Source organism: Alligator mississippiensis, chromosome 2 (genome assembly GCF_030867095.1).
Source record: "Alligator mississippiensis isolate rAllMis1 chromosome 2, rAllMis1, whole genome shotgun sequence".
NCBI lineage: Eukaryota > Metazoa > Chordata > Crocodylia > Alligatoridae > Alligator > Alligator mississippiensis.
In genome coordinates, this window is record NC_081825.1 from 70182506 (window position 1) to 70204329 (window position 21824).

General features: G+C 39.2%; 2 protein-coding genes across 14 annotated transcripts in view; one reads left to right on the forward strand and one right to left on the reverse strand.

Annotated features, from left to right (window-relative positions):
• The window catches only part of SORBS2 (sorbin and SH3 domain containing 2), a 278948-nt gene that overhangs the window by 192750 nt on the left and 64374 nt on the right, over positions 1-21824 (forward strand). For 10 of the 12 annotated variants that reach the window (XM_019481319.2, XM_059721824.1, XM_059721822.1 and 7 more), the window contains 4 exons: positions 1692-1758; positions 2894-2938; positions 4606-4792; positions 8846-8960. In XM_019481319.2, coding sequence (XP_019336864.1) covers positions 1692-1758; positions 2894-2938; positions 4606-4792; positions 8846-8960 — 414 coding nt within the window. The remainder of the gene's footprint in view (positions 1-1691; positions 1759-2893; positions 2939-4605; positions 4793-8845; positions 8961-21824) is intronic. The other 2 variants (XM_059721817.1, XM_059721823.1) reach the window with 1 other exon arrangement.
• The window catches only part of LOC109281602 (uncharacterized), a 28537-nt gene continuing 18422 nt past the window's right edge, over positions 11710-21824 (reverse strand). For both annotated transcript variants that reach the window (XM_059721825.1, XM_059721826.1), the window contains one exon: positions 11710-21338. In XM_059721825.1, the coding sequence (XP_059577808.1) occupies positions 19324-20910 (1587 nt within the window). In that variant the 5' untranslated portion in view covers positions 20911-21338 and the 3' untranslated portion in view covers positions 11710-19323. The remainder of the gene's footprint in view (positions 21339-21824) is intronic.

The following is a 21824-nucleotide window of genomic DNA, read 5'->3' on the forward strand; positions in this document are numbered from 1 at the left end:
ATTAATGTGGAACTAGTCACAATTCCTGAAAGTTGGAAGAGATGGTGTAAAGGGTGGAGGGAGGTAATGCCACACACAGTATCTTTTCCCTAATCATGTCCACTACATATATACTAAATTACATGCAGCCCAGGTCACACAGAGCTAGAATGGAATCAGAAGACACTGCAAGTTAGGCTGCTTTGCTTTTTCTTCAACAGATTTGTGGGCTTTAATCTGAGTGTTCTTTAACCTTCACATCACACAGTGGAGAAAATGAACTGGTCCGAGCTAGACAGTGGTATTTCGTGCTATGTATTCTGCCCAGCTCAATAAAAGAACTTGTCAATGTTAACAAACCAGAAGAGTTAAACATAAGGTAATAGCTGTGGCTGGGATAATTGAAAACAAAAAAGTGCCACTTGTAACATAGTTCAGTTCAACAGGTACTAAAGCTGTGTACAATATTTATTAACAATTTTGAAAAGATGGAGATCAGTAAAGTGAATATATTTTAAATTCAAAATTATTTAGGTGAGACTAGAAAGGAATATGATGAAATGCAGAGAGTTAAGGTGAATGGGCAACACAATGCAATAAAATTCAGCGTTGGCAATTAATGACAGATAAAATTTTGCATTTCAAGGCAACACATCAGAAAGAATATGTTGTGTGGTTCTCAATAAATAATCATCATTCAGCTAATGAATTGAGCTGCTTTGTTGCCATCTAAATGAAAACCTCTTCTCAATTGTTGTCAAAATGTTTGATACATAATGAACAGAGTAAAATAACACTCAAAACATCACTTGTGCATTACACTATCACTGATATCTCTGAACCTGAACTCTGTGTCAGTTCTGGCCATCCTATCCCATCTAGTCATGACAAAAAGATATCACAAAAATGAAAGGGGTTCAGAGGTAGGTGATGGAAATACTCAGAAGGATAGAGAAATTTACATCTGAAGAGACAGAAAACCTTGGGACTTCAGTTTACAGAGAGGAGAAAAGAGGGAACTTGCTAGAGGTATACAATTTACTCAGAAGGTAATTGAGTGCTCCTATTTATACCTTCTCATGATTCAAGGAGAAGAGGATATTTAATGAAACTGAAAAGAAACAAATATAAAACTAATATAAAGGAAATAATGTTGCCTAATGCATAATTAACAGAAGAGAATCATTACCACAAGATGTCATGGAAGTCCAATACTAATTACTATTAAGAAAATAGGCATCAACATAGATAACAAGAACTCCAACTATTCTTTTAAGAATGTTTTAGATAATTTAATGATAACAGCTTGAAGTTAAGAACCTTGCCCTGCGGACTGATAATTGACTCTTGGCACTTCTTGTACTTTCTTATAAAGTATCTGGTACTACGCATTGGTAAAGGCAAGGCAGTATAAAAGATAAAATATTGATTTGGTATGGCAGTCCTGGGTTCCTGAATATTGTCTTTTCACTGAGGTTGGATGCCAAACTTGCTGAAAGGTTACAAGTATTCATAAATGAAAAACTATAAGTAGATCTTTTGAATGAGAAGGCATGTGAGGGATCAACCTAGGATTAAATGTGATGGGCCAAATTCATATCTACCGACACTCTAAATGGCTGTAAAAATACAGCTGGAATTGCCAGAACATGATATGTCACCACTGATTGTTTGTTTCTTTAGCTAAGTTTTATAAACTCTCTTTTATGTAGACAGTTGACAGACCAAAGGATTGGTATAAGACCATGTTCAAGCAAATCCATATGGTTCACAAACCTGGTAAGTGTACATTTTTCTGTTTGCTACATAAATCTTATTGGAATTAATAAATGCCCTTTTCCCCATTTTTTGGTGGTCTGCTGCCTCATAATACACAGCTTACAGTCACTGAACATGAGATATTGAATAGAACTGAATGGGAATTTCTCTAAGCTAAACCAGTACAAGAAATGATATAGCCAAAGCATTCTCCTGGTTAAGGCTTTTTTCATTGATATATTTTTAGTACTGAAAAAGAAAGCAAAGGAGAAGAAATAAATTAGAAATACATTATGATCTTTCACAATATAAGAGTTCAATAAGGTGGTTAGTGTAGCAAAGAACTTTGCCAATACCACTTTTCTGTCTGACTAACCAGGGTGGCTATCACTGTCACCTACCCTGCCAACTTTCTGTTGTAGAATTCATGTGTTCAGTGACGAAGACAAGATGCTGCTTCTTTCAGCCCTACTTATCCATTTAAATAAAACTCCCTTTGATACTGTTCTCCAAGGAGCCTTCATAATATTATTAGTATCCACATTATTAATAACATTTTCTCTTGTCTTCCTATTACCCAAGCATGCCAAGATACCCTGTAAACAGTAATTATGCCTCATTTCCTCTCAGTGATGGTAATAGAGCAGTGACATTATGCCAAATGTTATTGACAGGTAAATGGAGGTTTACAGATGAGTTGCCTCTTGGTCACACACGAAGTCAGTGGAAGAATCAGAAATGTAAAACAGACCAAATACTTTCTCCTCTTCTCAAACTGTAGCCATTGTGCAACACTAAATATAAGAGGATTTTTTTTACAATCGGAATGGTGTCCTCTAGTAAGAGAAAACCTATCAAGAAAAGAAGAGGGAATGGTTTCTGGAAAGAATAGTAGGAATGATTATAACTTGAAATGTTAAGTGAACCAATAATTATGTAAGCTGGGTGATATGGCAACAAGATGCCATTCAGAATAGGGTGACAGAATAACCTGTTTTAAGTGTAAAGAGGAAACATGGCCTCCAGAGACCATATAAATGACCAGGCTGGAGCTGATCACCTACTAATCTTCTGTCTGTATTTGCAAAGAAAGCTTCCTCGCTGTGATGTACTGACAGGTATTGCTCTACTGTAACATTTATATTTCTTTTTGTAGATGATGACACAGACATATATCACACTCCATATGCATATAATACTGGTAGGAGTTATTCCCTCACTTCAAATATGCCGTTTTGGGATAGTGGTACTTAAAACTGTTCAGACCTGCTCCTGTTAAGTTTACATATGCATAATTCTACATAATTCTTCTATTTGCTGTTTTCCCTTGTCCTTGTGCTCAAATATGACAAGGCCTCATTTTGGTTTCTTTCTTACAACAGAAGTAATTGGAAAATTATTGCAGACATGGAGAACAGAGAGGAAGTATTATAAAACTTAGTCGTTGACTAAATTTAATTTATTCTCACTAATGACCCTGAATACTTTGAACCTGGAATGTCACACTAAGTAATAAAGTACAGTTTGAAAATATAAACTGTGATTATGTACACACATAAAAATAAAGATATGGTGACTGTGCCATATTTTTTAAACTGTGCATCAAGAACACTTAGTAAAATGATGGAGAGGCAAGGATTGTTGTGGGTGATATCTTATATTCAACCTACTGCATGGCTGGGATAGACTTAGATAAGCTTTTCAATGCACTGCATCTTTCTTCAGGTTGAACGCATTGGAATAAAAAACAATCGTGTAACTAGGGTGCGAAGACCAAGGCAGACACCTCAAACACTGACTTCGGGCAGATGGAGCAGAAAAATCAGCTGCTGCCACAGCCGCTCAATCACTCCAGCACCACAGTGGCAACCAGAAGTTGCTGCTGCTCCCCCATGTCCCATTGCCCTGGGTGCCTGGCTGCTTTGTTACATCTCTGTTTGAAAGCTTGTTTAAGTCCAATAAAAGATATCACCCACAAAAATCCTTGCTCCTTGACATATTTCCTGGACCATCATGGCTACAACATCACTCCAATTCTAGTGTAAATGATACTATTTTGTGATCCTGTTACTTTTCTTACTGGAAAATTTCATTCACTTAAAAGATATATACATTTCAAATATTTAAGACAATAAGAATCATGTAGTAGAAACTTTTTACTGGCAAGAAGAAAACATAATAGTTTGGATAGAGAAAAGTAGTTAGCCATGTTAGTCTGAAGTCAGAAAGAAGGCAGGGCAGGCTGCCTAATAGTGTGGATGAAGCAGATACACAAAACACTTTACAGTATATAAAACACTACATTAATGTTTAACGTTTAAGGATTTAAGATTATTTAATTTCTGTTTTTATCAATATTGCTCTCATTACTTCTGTTTGATATATGATCAAGAATGTGTATTCAAGTCCATAATTGAAATGCACTCTTAAAAGCTTTATTCAAGAAATTTGTTTTGGATAATTTTCCAAACTAAAGCATTCATTTCAAAGAATGAAAAAAGTACATCTATGTTACTTTTCTTTTTCTCGGTTTAATAACAACAAGGAACAGGACAATTCTTAGGGATTAATAGCAGGTTGTAGCTAATGGCTGGGGGGATTGCACATAGCTATTATCTGTCCCAAACTGGTCATTAATTCCCGTGAAATGTCATATAGCTTTATATGTGGGTGTATGTATAAAATGCATGTGTGTATGCATGGGCATATATATAATAATCATAAAAAGATGCACAGGACATCACAGTATGTTTATAAAGTGCATTTATAATTTTTTGTGTTAAATGAGTGAGTGTTTTTTGTGAGTACAGTGCATCTTATTTCAGTAAAATGCAACCTTACATTTTTATTTTTTGTGTTTTACATTAGGCAGTTACAGCCCATCCCTCCCTGCACAAGCACACCCAGCTGCAAAGACACAGACATACAGACCATTGTCCAAAAGCACTTCTGACAATGGTACTGATATCTTTAAGGTTTCATCTACTATACCTCCTCCACAAATACCACCTCCAGTGCCACCACATCGTCCACGAGACAGGTCAACACCAGAAAAGTAAGTAGATTTATTTCTTTTTTTGAAAAAAAGTTCATAATCAGTACAATATTGCAATAGATAATATCAGAGGTATTATTAAGAGCTGGAAAAGCAGGAAGATTACAGGTCTTGTTTCATAGGACATTGAGATAATGAGTAGCATAACTACTTGAGTAAAGTGTGGACACCATGTTTCTTTAGTATCTGTGGATATTAGTTTTTCACTGAGCAAGCTTGACTATTGACTAGTATGATGTGGTTGGTAAGGTAAAAATCTCGACTGATTATTGCAATGAAGCTGCTTCCTAAAGGCTTAGAAGCTCAAATCCAGTTTCACCTTTAGACAGGTAAGTAGCACTACCACAGTGAACTTGAGCCACATAAACTACCATGTGACCATATGAAAGGTCATGCTTCTCTGAATCAGTTAGTCTTTTGCCACTGAAAAATGGCGGCAGGGTGCTTTAAACTAAAGAAATGCCCCACTGCCATTTTTCAGCACGGGGACGCTGATACACGTGATGTTCCGGGCACTTTTAATTAGCATGGTTCTCAGAGCTGCACTAATGAAAGCCCCCCTCTCCCTTCCCCCCCCCCTCCCCGCCTCCCAGAGCCCATTTATAAATACCCTAATGTGCCACCCTCCCCTACCTTCTGTCTGATTTCAGGCTAATGCAGCTACCCACCTCTTAGCCACACAGGTAACACTTGTAGCCATTTGCAAAGGTGTTAGATTCTGTGTAATTTCATTTTCAACTAAAGTGCCACTGCACCCAGAAGTGCCACCAGGTTGTTTGAAAGGTGCCATGAGATAGGGTATAAGATAAATCAGGTCTAAGAAGATAAGGAGATACAGGCAAGCTCAAGTTTCTCCCTGCCTGGCCAGTCCCCAGCCCCTCTTCAAGGAGAAAAGCACTGTCATATATAAATTAGTTTTAGAAACTGGATGCCACTCTATTCACAAAAGGAGTGGTGGGTGCCTCAAGTCCAAACAGGTTAAGAACTACTGGCCAAGTATTAGAGCATTTGACCAGGGAGCAGAAGAGGAAGCTAGTCCCCACCTCCCTTCAGCCAGAAAGGGGTTGAAGTTGTATCTCCCACTAGCAAAGTGACCTCACCACCAAGCCAAGGGTGAGGCAGGACCAAGAACACTCTCCACCCCTCCTCTTGAAGCCAATGATATAGGCAGCCAGGAGGGTAATATATGTGGGAAGCAGAGAAGCAGAGAAAACTAGAAGGACTGTCTTGAATGGTTCAGTGAGGTATGGACTGCCTTGAAAGGGAGGGGGCCTGGGTTCTGGCCCTTACTTCTATTTGTAATGGTGTTTCTGCATCCTGTGTTGAATAGCTACCGGATAAAATATATACAAGTAGGCTCTTTTTCCCCCATTGGGTGCAGAAACATAAATGGCCAGAGCAGATCCCGCAGAAGATGAAGACAAGTTAAACAGTAGAGAGTATAAGCTAAAATCAGCATAAAAGGCTAATTTTAGCTATGCAACTGCTACTCAGCCACATAAAGGAAAGTTGTATTTGGGCCTTTTATATTGTTAGCATGTCATACAAAAATATGGATCGACTTACTGCTCCCTGAATCCTGGAGTTACGGGAATTGTCCCATAGCAGACCAGACAGAATAAAGGAACACAGTAAAGGATCTTATAGGAACTACTTTTTTCCTGGTTTGGAGTTAACCAGTTCAGCCTTAAATTTGGATATGTCCCCTCTTTCTCACAATCTCCTTCATGAGAAGATTGACAAAGAAAATCCAGGCTCTCCACTCTAGAGAATGTCATAGTTTAGGGAATGCTTTGTCTGCTCCTGACAACTATAACTAGTCAATATATCCTTAACACCAGGGGGATGGGTGCTTGTCTGTGTGTGTTGGGGGTGGGGAGAGAGGTTAATTGATAATAATGCAAGAGTATTTAGACCCTCACTTAAGCGATTTAGGTTTAAAATGTATGACTCGCATCTTCAGAGTGGGGAGAAAAGACATGGCATGTTTCACACTACCAGTCAAAACTCGAATAGTACAGTCCACAAAGGATTAAAGGTTAAAGTAACATAAAATTAGTATGAATCTGAATTTTAATAGCGTGTTTTTATCTTCATAATGGCAGGCTATCTGAGTTATTTTGAGTAAAATGCAACCTGTTCAATACGCATTCATTTATTCATTAATTCTTAGCAGACATTTCAATTATGTGCTCTGAAACCACAATTTCTTCCCAGTTAAAATATGCAATAAATGTACAGAGAATTTCATTTGCTTAAAATGTACAGTATTTCACCAATGGAGATTTCAGTGCCTCAGCACATGTATTCACACACTTACCTATGCTTCTACCCATTCAGTGAAAAATATCTGTATAGATTTTTAAACTCATGATAAAATATGACGTGCATTGCTTTGTGTCAGGTCACATCAAATGATTTAACATAGGCTGAACAAATTTACCTTATTGTACATAAATGCAGCAATTATCACCAACTACCCCAATTTCTTAGTGAGTCATTTGCCACAATTCTAAGTAAAATTGCACACTATCTGAGGTTATTCCAAATGCAGGCTGGCCAGTGACTGCAAAAACTACCAAGAAATGACAGTTCTTGCCATTATTGTCCTAATGAGTGCTAAGATATGACAGTGAGTCACAGTATAGGGATATCAAAGGATATGAGAGATATCAGTACAAACCTTTACAATGCAGCTGTTACATATGCATTATTTTGTAGTGATACGAGTATAGCAATGTTTAATTAACAGTCAAAATTAGAGTGATTCTAGCTGACCTATATTGCAATAGATGTGACAGATCATAACAGCTGCTGCATGCTTCTAAACTGCAGCTCCTTCTCCCCTTTTAAAGCAGCTAAAAAGTGTGTTAGTCCATAGCCTAAGAATCTAATTGAATCTATTTCTAAAACAGAAAGAGAATACAAAGGATTATACTTTATTCTTTGTATAGCACCAACAAGATGATAGGCCCTTTCTAGACAATTATAGAGACAATGCTCAGAATCCTGGCCCGGTGAAACCAATACAAAGGGAATAGGATTTCATTCAAGGTACCTGCCCTGAACAGATAAGAAATGGTTGCTCATTTGGAGGCAGATCAAATATCCAAATGATTAGTCTAGCTGTAAAGAAAAAACAGAGGAGCCTTCCTGCAAATCAATATATAGAATATTGTATTATTTTATTTAAATATTATCCCTAATGAAATGCATTGCTAGCTATAGAACCTGCTCTCTCTCTCGCTCTCTCTCTCTCTCTCTCTATATATATACATATATATAGTTATGATAGCTTTGCCTAATGACAAAGGTATTAAATTTTCCCTGCAGAATTTCATTTATTTTTATTGTATTTGTACATACAATATAATGCCTGTTCCACAGTAAATCTGAATTTTTACAGAAAAGATTTTTTGCATTAGTATAATGTAGGTAACAAAAATATGAATAAATCTCTTCTAGATTTTATCTGTAGGAATATGTGTTTCCCACCAGTAGGGCTGTCCCTAGGGGTGGGGCGACTCAGGGCAACCACCCTGGGCCCCATGCTTTGGGGGGCCCTGCAGAGCCAGGTGGAGAGGCTGCAGCTGCCGCTTTTGAAGTTTGGCACACCCTCCTGCACAGAGCATTGGACATGTTTTTGCCTGTTCCAGCTGGAAGTTCCAGCCACCACCCGTCCCATCGTGTCCGGTGTGCTGGGGCTTTCACTCCCCAGTATAAGTGTGCCGTAGGATGGGGACGGGGCCCCTGCACCCTGCTGGGATCATCTTTGCCCACCAGTGAAGTTCTACTGACAAAAAGTAATGATGGAAGTGGTAAAACAAACAAAGCAGCACCAGTATTTTTGCCACTGTACTATGCGTACCTGATCTGAGTAAACTGATATGCTGAGGTTAAAATGTCAGGATGTTAGCATATTAAAGACTAGAAGTCTCATAGCTGAAGCGGGGAAAAAAGCGTAGGTTCACAATTAAGCTAAGCTGCTGACATGGAGCAATGTGGTGTTAATGGAAAAGAAAGTATCATGACTTGTTTGTATTTGTTGTTTAGAAATGACTGGGATCCTCCAGACAGAAAAGTAGATACCCGCAAATTCCGTTCAGAACCAAGGAGTATTTTTGAATATGAGCCAGGGAAGTCATCAATTCTTGAACATGAAAGACCGGTAAGAAGTGTCTGGGGATTGGGATCATGCAATCTTAGTTAGAGTTCATTTTTGCTAATTATACCTAGTTAGACTGCTATTTGATTATCCACGTTCATATTTAGATTCTTTCTAGTTCACATGTGGTAAATTCTGTCTTGGTATTCTGGGATGGTTCTACAGAAACTGTGGGACCGGTTGGGTTTAGGGTTAGATATAGTCCCTCCTTTACAAGACATCAAAGAATCACTATGAGAAATGAAACCATTTTACATGTCAAGTAGAACTGTAAATCCATGAGAACTAATTGTCATAATGTGAATGCATATCCAGAACTGAATTTCACGTGTTTGCAGTAATTTTATCAGCACATATAATCACCACATCAGTTACACACATGCATATAGTATCCTGCCACTAGGTATTTCAGAAAAATATGTGATGGTGTGTTCAGGATATGTGCCTAATGTTATCCTCAAGAACTTTGATTAGTTCTGGTTACGCATGGATCTACTTAAATCACAGCAAGACAAAGCATTTTTCGCAGCTTGGTCACAGCACGAAGAACTGATTTCATGGGCATTTCCCAGCAGCCCCACCTCTTGCCACTGATCAGTGGAGAAGCACATACCATATAGTTTAATAGCAAATTCTGCAGAAAGTAAATTATATCATATAATTTATTATATTGGTATAAATCTAAATATTACATTTATATCTAAATTTAAATATATTATAAATATAAAGGTATATACAGTGTGAATTGTAACATATCATAATAATTTATTATTATATGTAGTGTTCTACAAAAAGTTTAGAACCGCTAATTCATGCTAACCTTAATATATTATCACTTCACTGACTGGCACCTTCACTTAGTCTACATCACTAGCGAACAGTAACTCTCTACGGCTGCAGTGACTGTTGCATTGTCTTTGTATTGCAGTAAGCACTGGGACATTCTAAAACAGCGCATGAATAATACGTTGGTTTTTCTTTTTAGGTTGATTTCATGGGAAATGGCAGCCAATGCAATATTTCCTGGTGATCATGGACAATGCTGTTTTTCATGGTTTCTGTGAAAACCACAAAACCGTGAATTAAATAGACCTTTAGTTTTACACTAATCTGTAACCAAAAATATTTATTTCACGTTTCTAAATCATACATCTGCGGTTGGGGAATTTCTCATGAGCATGTCTAATAAAACTAAGTCTAATGCTTGCAAAATGACCACTAACCTAAGTTTCTATTTATTTAAAAGACATACTCCACTAGTCCTTCTATTTTACCCTTACACTGTTCCAATACTTAATCTGTTTAGGAAGATTGATATATATTGTGTCATTCTTTCTATGACACTTTCTTCAGGTGGAATGGTTGGCGGAGTTTAATTTTTGATAGGAGTCTGTGTAATTGACACCAGAGTTTTATGTGCTTAACTACTATTACAATTCTTATAATCAGCAGACATATTGTATCAGTTTAAAAATAATAAATATATTGCATACTTGGACTATGGTATGCATAGTACATCAGCCTTATGTTAAAGAATTGTACTGAAATAACTTTCTATTATTTTATTTTATTGTATTTTATTTCTACAGTTTAAGCAATAATGTGGGGTGGGTTATGTTGGGTCTCTAGCAAGCTGTGAGATTCTGTAAAATAAGGTTCTTGGAGAATAAGGAATTCCTTTCTGATACAGACCACTTGTACTGACAGAACTATTAGTCAGTCTTACAATTTACCAACATCTCCCTGATTTCTGAGACATAGTCGTTATTGCCAAGCCGAATTTATAAGTACCTATAAAGAAAATAAAATTGTATTTTGGGAGTGATTTTTGTCTTGCGGTAGCTGTCACAGATTGAGGTCATTACAGAGTGAGAAATGGCAGGCTCATGGTAAAAATTAGTGTTTTGAAAATCACAGTGATCTTTTATTTGTGCCCTTACATTTCTAATACATTTAACTTCCTGCTAGGAAAACGAAAAGCAAGAATAATTCATATCATAACTGCAACTCTCAAGACTTTGGTATTAGGTATAATTTTTCAAGTTTAATAAACGAATAGTGAGCAAATACTAGGCAACTAAATAAATGGTGAGTTTTGCTGATAAGTGTTTTAAGTATTATGCCTGATAGTTGTATAAGACAGTTGTTCGCAAAGTTTTCAAAAATAAGTTGGACAAATATTTATGTAGGATGTTTTAGTCAAGGATAATCCTGCCTTGAGCAGGGCGTTGGACTAAATGCCTCCCCCAGTCTTTTCCACTCTACTTTCTATGATTATGTGATTCAATCCAAGATAAAGTTACTGATACAATCAGGGGGAGGTACTGTTTAATGATATATCTGAGTGTTCTGAAGGATTCAGAAGTGGGGCAGTTATGCAAAAACGGCACCCAAGTGTTGTACTGATACTAAGGGGTGCCTGTACACAAGCATGGAGGCTGCTCCAATGCTCTGTAATTACAGCACGTCAGAACAGACTCAATTAATCGAGTCTGCCATAGCGTGGCAATTACCACACTCCAGCAGCCTCCCACATCTCATGTATCGGTGTTCCTGTGCTTAAAAATGGTGGCATTTTTAAGTAGGGGGGCACTGATACACAAGAAGCTGTGGCGCTTTAATAAGACTGGCTCTCGGAGCCACTCTAATTAAAGCTCCACTCTCCCTGCCCCCGGAGCTCATGTAAAAGTACCCAAAGTGATATCCTAAAAATGGGTTCTAAATCAAGTAACATACCTCTAAACTACCAACATAAGTTTAGAAAAATCTCCGGAGTACCTTTATTGGTTATAAAAGTTAAGTTACACAAAGTAAAATACTGAGTTTTTTAAAGAATTACAAAATTATTTGATGTGCACTAATGCACCGTGTTCTGTGTTCATTAAAACTTATGTGGGAAATTTACTTGAAAGCAAGATAAAGGATAAATTATTACAGCTGGTTAAAGAATGGAATTGCTACTACCCAGGAAATTCTAACATTCAAAATTTGTTTTTATTCTAAACAGAAATGAAAACTTTAAAATTCTGGAATTTTTCAGGATAAGGAATTCTGAATCATCTAACATTTTTGACAATTTTGAACATATAACATAGTAAATATTTTATAGAATACTAAAAACAAGTATACAAATATAACAATGATATTATAAACAATTAAGCAAAGTGATAGCATTAAACATTTTTACCATAGTAAAATAGAACATTTGATCTTTTCAAAACAAGAAAATAGAAATGATTTCCTCAAAAACATTATCAAAATGAAAGTGTTTGAATTTTTACAGAACTGAAATTTCTTGTCAAAAACCTTTCAATTAGCTATAATACTCTTAGGTTGAAATGTATTGAACTGAGCAAGAGCAGAAAAGTGCAAAATCTGTTAGCTTTGTTGAAGGTCTTGATTGAAATTATGCAAATTGAGTGGAATTAAAACAGAAAGTGAACAGAACTCCAGTGAAATTTGAGATGGTACTAAACTGGAAGCAATTATGACCCCACTCAGAGACAGAGATTTAAAACATAAAAAGAAATAATAAAAAATGAGATTTTAATGTAAAAGATGTTAATAATATATCCTGAGAAAAAAATCATCTAAAAGTCATATGCATGTTGGTAGGAGGCAAAATGGGCAACAAGAAAGTGGACATTACTTAAGAGTATAACAGATTACATGATCATACCCACTTTGCTGTTTGCCATGAATAAAAAAAAAAAAAAAGATTGATCCAAGCTTTAGTTCTTCAGGAATTTCCCATCACAAAACAGAAAACAGTAATATATAGGTCTTTCCTATATGACTTGAGTGCAAGACACCTGGGCTAAGTACAAGCAGTCAAAAAGCCTGAGGTGAAATCAGTTCAATCTACATGGGTTTTTCTAAGCTGCATAGATTGAACCGATACCGAACTGAACTGACGTTCAGTTGTCCCCTGTCCAAGACAGGCAAATGTCTGCACTGACCACTGCCAGAAGCAGGGGGTGCTCACAAACACCTCCCACCTCCCCCAGGCTGGGAACATGAAGGCCCCACCCTCTTGCTAGCCTCCAGCCTGTCAGATACAGGGGGTGGGCAGAGGGGAATGGGCCCCCACTGTAGCCCAGCCTCCCACTATCAGGGGTTGGAGTGGGTCCATTCCCTCCCATCCTCAACGTCCCCCACAGCTGACAGGTCGAGGTCTGGCAAGGAGGCAGGACTCTGGTGTTCCCAGCCAGCAGAGCCGGGGAGGGGAGGGTGGAGGGAAAGCTCACACCTGGGAGTTTCCACTTCCCACCAACCCCTGCTGGGATGGGGCAAACTGGATCAGGGGTCCATTCCACCCCTCCCACCAATCCCCTGTGCCTAACAGGTGAGGGCCTGGTGATGGGGTGGGGCTCTGGTGTTCCCAGCTGGCAGGAGCCAGGCTGCAAGGGCAGTGGGAGGGAAAGCTGTGCCTGGGGGCTTCCCCACCCAACTGCTTGTCAGACCGCAGCTGGGGCAGGGGCCTGAGCTACCTCACTCGCCCCCTGTGCTGCCTGCAGGCCCAGCTGGGGAGCTGAGGCTTTGCTGCCTCTGTTCTATGACAGCCTGGAAGCAAGTGGGGGCCACAAAGCTTTCTGGCATGCTGGAGGACTATAACTTAGCTTGATTTGCTATGAGACCTGAGACAGAAGTTAAACCTAAACCTTAACCCTAAATTGGTTGTTTGATTCATAGACTCATAGATGCTAGGGTCAGAAGGGACCTCAATAGATCATCGAGTCTGACTGCCTGCCAGTGGCAGGAAAAAGGGCTGGGGTCATGTGACCCCAGCCAGGTGCTTGTCCAGTCTCTTGTTGAAGACCTTCAAGATAGGAGAGAGCACCACCTCCCTTGGAAGCCCATTCCAGATTCTGACAACCCTAACCATGAAGAAGTTATTTCTGATGTTCAACCTAAATCTACTCTCTATCAGCTTGTGGCCAGTTTCTGGTTATTCCAAGGGGTGTTCTGGTAAACAGAGCATCTCCTATTCCCTGCTGCACTGCTCCCCCCCTCCCGGTGAATTTTTATACTGCCACAAGATCCCCCCTCAATCTTCTCTTGCAGAGGCTGAAAAGGTCCAGGTCCCTCAGCCTTTCCCCATAGGGCCTTCTCCGCAGGCCTCTAATCATATGAGTGGCCCTCCTCTGGACCCTGTCAAGGTTGTCCACATCCTTCTTGAATTGCAGCACCCAAAATTGGATGCAGTACTCCAGCTGCAGCCTGACCAGTGCCACAGAGGGGAAGCATCACCTTCCTGGACCTGTTCATGATGCACCTACTAATGCATGACAAAGTGCAGTTAGCTCTGCTAATTACATCATCACATTGATGACTCATATTCATCTTGGAGTTGACAACAACTCTGAAATCTCTTTCTGCCACTGTGCTGCTGAGAAGGTCATCCCCCAGCCTCTAGGTGTGCTGATGATTCCCTCTCCCTAGGTGAAGCACTTTGCATTTGTCCTTGTTGAACTGCATCCTGTTGTTCTCTGCCCACTTCTCTAATCTGCCCAGGTCTGCCTAAATTCAGTTTCTTCCCATCAATGTGTTTGCTTTGCCCCATAGTTTAGTGTCATCTGAGAATTCAGACAGAGTGCTACATCCATCCAGGTTTATCTTAAACTGATTTCGGCCACTTTGAAAATGGTTAATGTGTACAGGCAGTCCTTGACTTGCAAGGTTTCAAGTTACAATGTTTCACGCTTACAACATTTATAAATTGACACCCTGTTTCAACTTTATGACATCAGTTTTGACTTTACAATGCTTTATACAATGCGACCCCACACCAGCAAACAAGTTCGCTACATCACTCATCTCCCAGGAGAACATCTGTCCAAACTTCGTTGGATACTTTCTGTAAGAAAGCAGACAAGACTGCAGCCAAGACTCCTGAGAAGACTCTAGCCCTTCAAAAAGTCCAACCAAGAGCCTTTCAAAAAGTCCAGCAAAGTCACCTCAAAGAAGTCCTTCCAAATCAATATGATTGCTATTTACAATATGAATACATTAATGTAGCTATATTACTTATCTATAATTGATCGAGTACAAAATTGTGGGGTATTTTTGGTGAAAATAGGGTTTCGGGGCTTGGTTCAGGAACCAATCCCCCATTTATAACATTGTTTCTTATGAGAAAATGGTTCCGAGTTACATTTCAACTTAAGACGCAGTTTTCAGGAACCAATTGTGTCATAAGTCCAAGGACTGCCTGTATTGAACTTCTATTGTGTTACAAATTTAAACCGGTTTCTAACTATTTCTATCAGTTTATGTGTAATTTCTGTACCTAGCCCTGGTGTATTTCTTTTAATTCTAAGTATCACATTAGCAGAAAGATACTGACAAAGCTGGGGGAGTTTTTTTGAGAAGTGTTAAATCATCAGGAGTTTGAAAGGGTTAGTCTTCTTTAATAAAAATAAGACTGCATGCCTTGCTTAAGAAACTACGGGCAGTCTCTGTGTGAACAATGAAGGGTAAAAACATCTAGGAGTAAAAAATAATTTAAGATGTTTCTGTAGGGGTATAGTTAAAAGCAATGGAATGCAATGTAGAAAAGTAAAATTCAGGCTGAGTTGTATGAAGAACATCTTAACAGTAAGATTTATACTGTGGAATAGACTTATACATGCAAAAGTAGAAATTCCATTTCTTGTTGCTGGTTAAAACACACAACAGAACCTAGCAATAGACCCTTAGTAATAGGAAATGACCTTGCACAGAAAAGGAGATAAACTATATACTCTGATGGATCTTTCAATCTTTATCTTCTATGATTTTATGAACTTGTACTCATTTCCCTAAGTAGCAGATAATACAGGAGAATCATGGATTCTGGGGTATGCATAGTGTTATCAATCATTCATGAAACTATAAGGCAGTTAATTGCTGTTTATCAACTTCATGCCTGCCTACATCCTAAATGGATTTTTCTCCTGTATCAAATAGAACTAAAGCTAACATCCTTCTTTTAATTTAATTTCTTAAGTGTTCACTAGCATTAATGTTGTTATCATGAACCTAAGAAATACTGCATTAGTTTAAACCTGTAAAAAGCCAGGAAGAAAAATATTTGGCGAGCCTACAAAAAAAGAGCTTTTAAAAAGTTTTAATGTGACAAGCAATGCATTTATTTTTTAAAAAGACGTATTTGATGCACAGCATGAAAGGGCAACTTGCATTGCTAACTTTCATGTCACCATATTGCAATGGTTTGCAACTGTTGCAAGTGACTGTGTGGCAAGATCCTGTGATAAGTACAAAACAGTGATGAATGTGCTGCTTGTAGCTACATCTAGTGCAGTAGGTACTTCCTTTTGTTTGCTGCCCTCTGCTGTTCAGTCTGTAAACAAAATTCAACCCATGCCCATAGGGAGAAATCTTTTGGTTCACTGTGAATTCATGCTGCTGGTATTGAATTCCACACCTGATGGAACTGAATTCCAAAGCAGCTTAGAGATGGCTTATATAGCCTTCTGTTACCTCTGCCAGCTGCCCTGTTTCAAGAAGCACAGCTGCAGAGCACTGTCCCAACCCCACAGGTTAATTTTTTTGTTTTGTCTAAGGAACACCACCTATTCTTTTGTCAGTGTATCCACAAATGTTGGTATTTAGGGAACATTGTGTCACTTCAGACTATACCTGATCTGTACCAAGGTGCAGTCAAAACTGTCAACGTTTGTTGGAGTGACAATGCCCTCAAATTCTCTTCTGATTTCAATCTTAAATATAATCTTAAATTATACTCGTTAATATGCTATTTAGTCTATGGGACTGAGAGCAAATCAGTAGTTTTGCAGTTTTTCCCAGGGTTACATAGTTCAAAATGGTGTGTTTCTAAAGTTGTGCAGAAAATAGAATAGGCCAATAATTGCAACTGGAAAAAATAGGAAGTGCTCCCACTTAATTCTCTGCATTTGTGATTTTTCATGTTTTTCCTCATCTTGTCTACATTTCCCTACAGCATCTAGAGTTTGGCTCTTCTATTTTAATGTAGTCTTCTAAAGCTGACATTTTCTTTCATGAATTAAAAACTGTAATAAAGTTGCATGTGACATTGGTCAGGCCGCAATTGGAGTACTGCGTCCAGTACTGGGCACCATACTTTAAAAAGGATGTGGCCAGCCTGGAGAGAGTTCAGAGGAGGGCCACCCGTTTGGTGAGAGGGCAGCAGGACAGGCCCTATGAGGAGAGACTGAGGGACCTGAACCTACTCAGCCTCAGCAAGAGGAGGCTGAGGGGGGGACCTGGTGGCTGCCTACAAACGCATCAGGGGAGATCATCAGCAAATAGAAGTATCCCTATTCTCCCCAGCACCACCTGGGGTGATGAGGAACAATGGTAATAAGCTGATGGAGAATAGGTTTAGGTTGGAGATCAGAAGGCAATATTTTACAGTTAGGGTGGCCAGAATCTGGAACCAAATTCCTAAGGAAGTGGTCCTCGCCCCTACCTTGGGCAAATTCATAAAGAAGTCAGATGATCACCTGTCTGGGGTCTTGTGAACCCAGCATTCATTCCTGCCTGTGGCAGGGGGTCAGGCTAGATGATCTGATCAGGTCCCTCCTGACCCTAGTTACTATGAAACTATGCATATCTGAGCTGGCCCATGAACAAAGTCTCACACAGTAGTATTTATCTACTGAAGATTAGAGGACATGTTGTATTCGATTACAGATTGCTAATAGCAATAATTGTACTATGAAGTTGATGATTATGGTTAGAGTAGGAGATATGAGTACACTACTAAGCTTTGCTGTGTAGTGTGAGCAAGTAATTTATCTCTGGCTCTTATTTCTTCATCTGTGAAACAGGAGCAATACTTCCCCTGATTCATACACAGCTTGTGAGGATAAATAGAAAAGTAGGTCCAGCTTGATTTGGTGGATAGTGTTTTACTTAGTGAATAGCCTTCATTCCTCATGTAGACTGCCTTAATCTGCTTTGGAGGACTTCTGTCCTGGTTTAGTTAATTCATGAGCTCTGATAAACTAACATTCTACAGTTATGCATTAAATATAGCCATTTCACATACGTATTACTGTATTTAAAAATATAGTAAACTGAGAGCACCTTGTGCTTTTGTGCTGCACGACAGTTTACTTTGGGTTGTACCAAAGAATCCAATATCACAGGGAAAATAAGAAAATTAGAAAACCAAATTTACAATAAAGGGCCCATGTAGAACCACTGGGGGTGGGGGGAGGGGTTGCTCTGCTATGTTTTAATTCTGCTTAAAGAATTATGTTACTTGTTTCTCTGCTCACTAAACTGTTTTCTTCTTGCTACTTATATCCAATTTTTACTGTGAAATGTGAAAAATATCAATATAATATTGTTTGGTGTAATAGAAGATGGGAAAAGATGAAAGCAAAAGTAATATGGAACCCACAATTATTGTTTATATATATTTTCATGGAAAAGAATTACATTGATACCAGTTCCATTCCATAGGTTTGTGGTGGGAGAAACCTCCCTAAGGTCCGTTGTCTAGCTGTAATTTGATTGATAGACAACGCGGGTAAAGAAAGACAGCTGTTTATTTGCTCGAGCAAAGACCATAAAGCCAGCAAAAGGCAAAATGGCCCCCCCTCAAGGGTGAGGCGATTTTTTATACTTCTTACAACAAAGCAAGATTATATGGTTAATAAAAAGCAATACTTGGGGCGGTGCTCTACAAATCTTTGTAACAGCATATTTCTATTAAGCTGAACTAGCACTTTTTAAAAGCTAAAAGTTAAGTAATAGTAATATTATGTTAGCAAAACCTTACACAGTAGAAGATATTTCTCAAGGATACAACCAGTAAGCTCAAACAATGGTTTCTCTGTCTTATCTTACTTTTAGCTGTAGCTGATTTTTTTTAGCACACAGACACAGATTCACTTTTTAACTCAGAAAATGCTTGTTGCAGTTAAAATGATTACTTGACACAAGCAAAGGCCTAGCTATCATTCTGCCTTGTGGTCAGCTGCATTACTAGGCCACAGGTCATGCCTTGTATTCAGCTGTAAAGCTAATACTTCTTAAAAATCCAAATTATTTTAAACCTAACAGTATGCTTTCAGAAAACTATTCTATTTCAGGGCAATGACAAACCTGCGGACTACAATTCGCCACTTTGTTCCAATATTTCAGAGGAAATTTTGGAACACACTTTTAGGTATTTAACTTCTTGTGGGGTTAGGTTTTGATGATTGAGGCTGGATATTTGTATAAACTGACCATACATTTTTATTTGCCTTTGCATAAACTGTTGTCCTAGAGAGCATAGACACTGAAAACAGCATAACAGGCAGATTATAGTCATAATAATTCCAATTAAGCTTAATACAAAAGGTTTAAGCCATCCTGTAAGGGAAGGTAATCAATTTGTGAGCCAGCTAAGAGATGTATTTTGGGGGATTTTTGCTATATCTTCGGCTTTTTGGATATGGATAGCTGCATCATTGAGGTGGGTTTGTACTATTGTAAAAGAATTGTTAATCCAAACGCAACATTTTGGTCCGATAACTGCGCAAGCTCCCCCTTGAGCAGCGAGGAGAAAATCAAGGGCTATACGGTTTTGAATTACCATTTGTCTGAGTTCTTCTTGGGTGTCAGCCAAGGCAGCAACGGCCTTCGAGAGTTCCTTGTGACCTTCACTGAATTCATGAGCCATGATTTCTATCACAGCTTGTAGGCGTAGTGTAAATCTTCCAAGATAAGCAGTGCCTATTCCTGGGAGTATACCTGCTAAAGAATACCCGACTAACACTCCTTTGGTAAGCGGAGTTTTTTGATATTTATTTATTATATCACGGCTTTCTTGCAAATCCCTCTTGTTTCGCCACCTGCCCCGTGGAAGGTGCGTGGCAAAGGATCTAGAGGGTTTTAGCATCGCCGGATAGCAGATACCTTTTCCTTTGGCAGGGATTTTATGGTAGGCGTGGGAGCCACAGACCCAGTATTGTCCTTTTAAAGCAGCGAGGTTTGAATACTTAGGAGGTATTCGGCCCCCGTTTCCTAACCCTAGCACCCTGCGTTCACCCTTTGATTTAAAGGAAGGATTTGCAGTTTCATTGAAGAAGCATTGTCCCTGGGAGGTATCAGTGTACAAACAATACCACAAGGTATTATTTAAAGAGGAGATGGGGGTGCAGATAGGATTAGAGTCCTTGGTTAAATTTTTGTTGCTGTAGAAATCATTGTAAGAGCTGCAATAGGTAGGAGTTGTTGTGTTATTATTACGCCAGTCTCCTCCACTAGAACTAGTAAAATAGTGGTGACATATGCTTGTGCCTAAATTAATGTAGTCTGATACTGAGCAGTTTACATAGAAACACCAATCTCCAACAACAGGCTTTATTAAAAGGAACTCCTGCTGACTTTGGTTCCAAGCTTGGTTATTAGAGGGGTTTAAAAGTGACTCGATGGGGCCCAAGGGGATGGGAGTCATAGGAATGCCTCCTTGAGTGTGGAGAGGAAAATGACTGCACACCCAACAATCACTTTGGTTTTCTGCTTTAGTGGCTCTCTCAACGTATTGGAGGTATATATTATTATCAGAGATGTGGGCAACATTAGGTTTAAGAGTAGTCTTAGCCTGAGGAGACTCTGCAAATTGTCTGAAAACTGGGTGGCTAGGCTTCACACAATATTCTGTTCCATAAGTAAATACCCGAACTTCTGCTGAACTACAGCAATGTGAGGGAGGATACCAACGGGCAATGTTGACCTTCCCGTCTATATCAGAGAGTTCGATTGAATCGCTTATCCAGACAGGAAAACCTTGGGCACCAGGATTAGCACATCTGCAGCAACTGGCAGCTATAGCCGACCCCTGTGAGAGACTTATTTCTCCAGCAAAGAGAAAGATTAGAAATAACATAGTTATAAAAACCATATTATAACCAAAATCAGCACAAACAGTATGCACAACCCTGCAGCTCCAATAACTGATCTTCTGGGACATGTTACATTCTCAAAGTGCTCGGTTTCAGCTGATCCAAAAGTGTCTAGAGGATGCAGTACTTGGAGTTTGGTGTTTTCTGGGCTGGGCAGGACCCCAAAAGGGTGACAGTTCATTAGTGGACCTTGGTTAGTTTGAGTTTTATATTATCTAATGGGCTGCAGGTCCAGGAGGTGTTTGTTTTTATTTTTTCATCTGCTTCTGGCTCACCCTTGTCGCGGTCAGGTGGGCGTGCGGTGCTCCCACGAAGTCCGCAGTCGTCTTCTTCTGGCTTCCCCTTTTCCAGGTCAGGGAAGCTCGCGTTGGAGCCGATCCTGAGCTCAGGTGAAACTTCTGTCTTCTTTGTACGAGTATAATGAATCCAGTTGTCCTTCTCTGCTATTTTTACAGCGGTGTGGGAGGTGAGGAGGACTTGATATGGTCCTTGCCACCTAGGTTCAAGGGGAGACCGTTTTTAAGTTTTTACATACACCCAGTCTCCAGGCTGGATGCGATGTGCTGGGACATCGGCAGGGAGGGGTTGGCTTAAAGCAGCATACCTATGGAGAGATTTTAACTGAGACTGTAGAGATAAAATATAGGAGGTGAGTCCTTCATCGCCTAAAAGAGAAGACGTGTGAGCCGGTAATAAGGGGAAACGTTGGGGAACAGGGTGTCCAAACAGCAGCTCATAAGGGCTGAGCTTTAGTTTTCTCCTGGGGGTAGTTCTGATGGACATAAGAGCCAGTGGGAGAATCTTAGTCCATTTTAACCCGCTCTCAGCACATAGCTTTCCAATTTTTTGTTTCAGGGTCTGATTCATTCTCTCTACTTGTCCTGAGCTTTCTGGGTGCCAAGGGGTATGGAATTTCCATTCTATTCCTAGGCAGCTGGCCAGTGTTTTATTTATGTCAGCAGTAAAATGTGATCCTTGATCA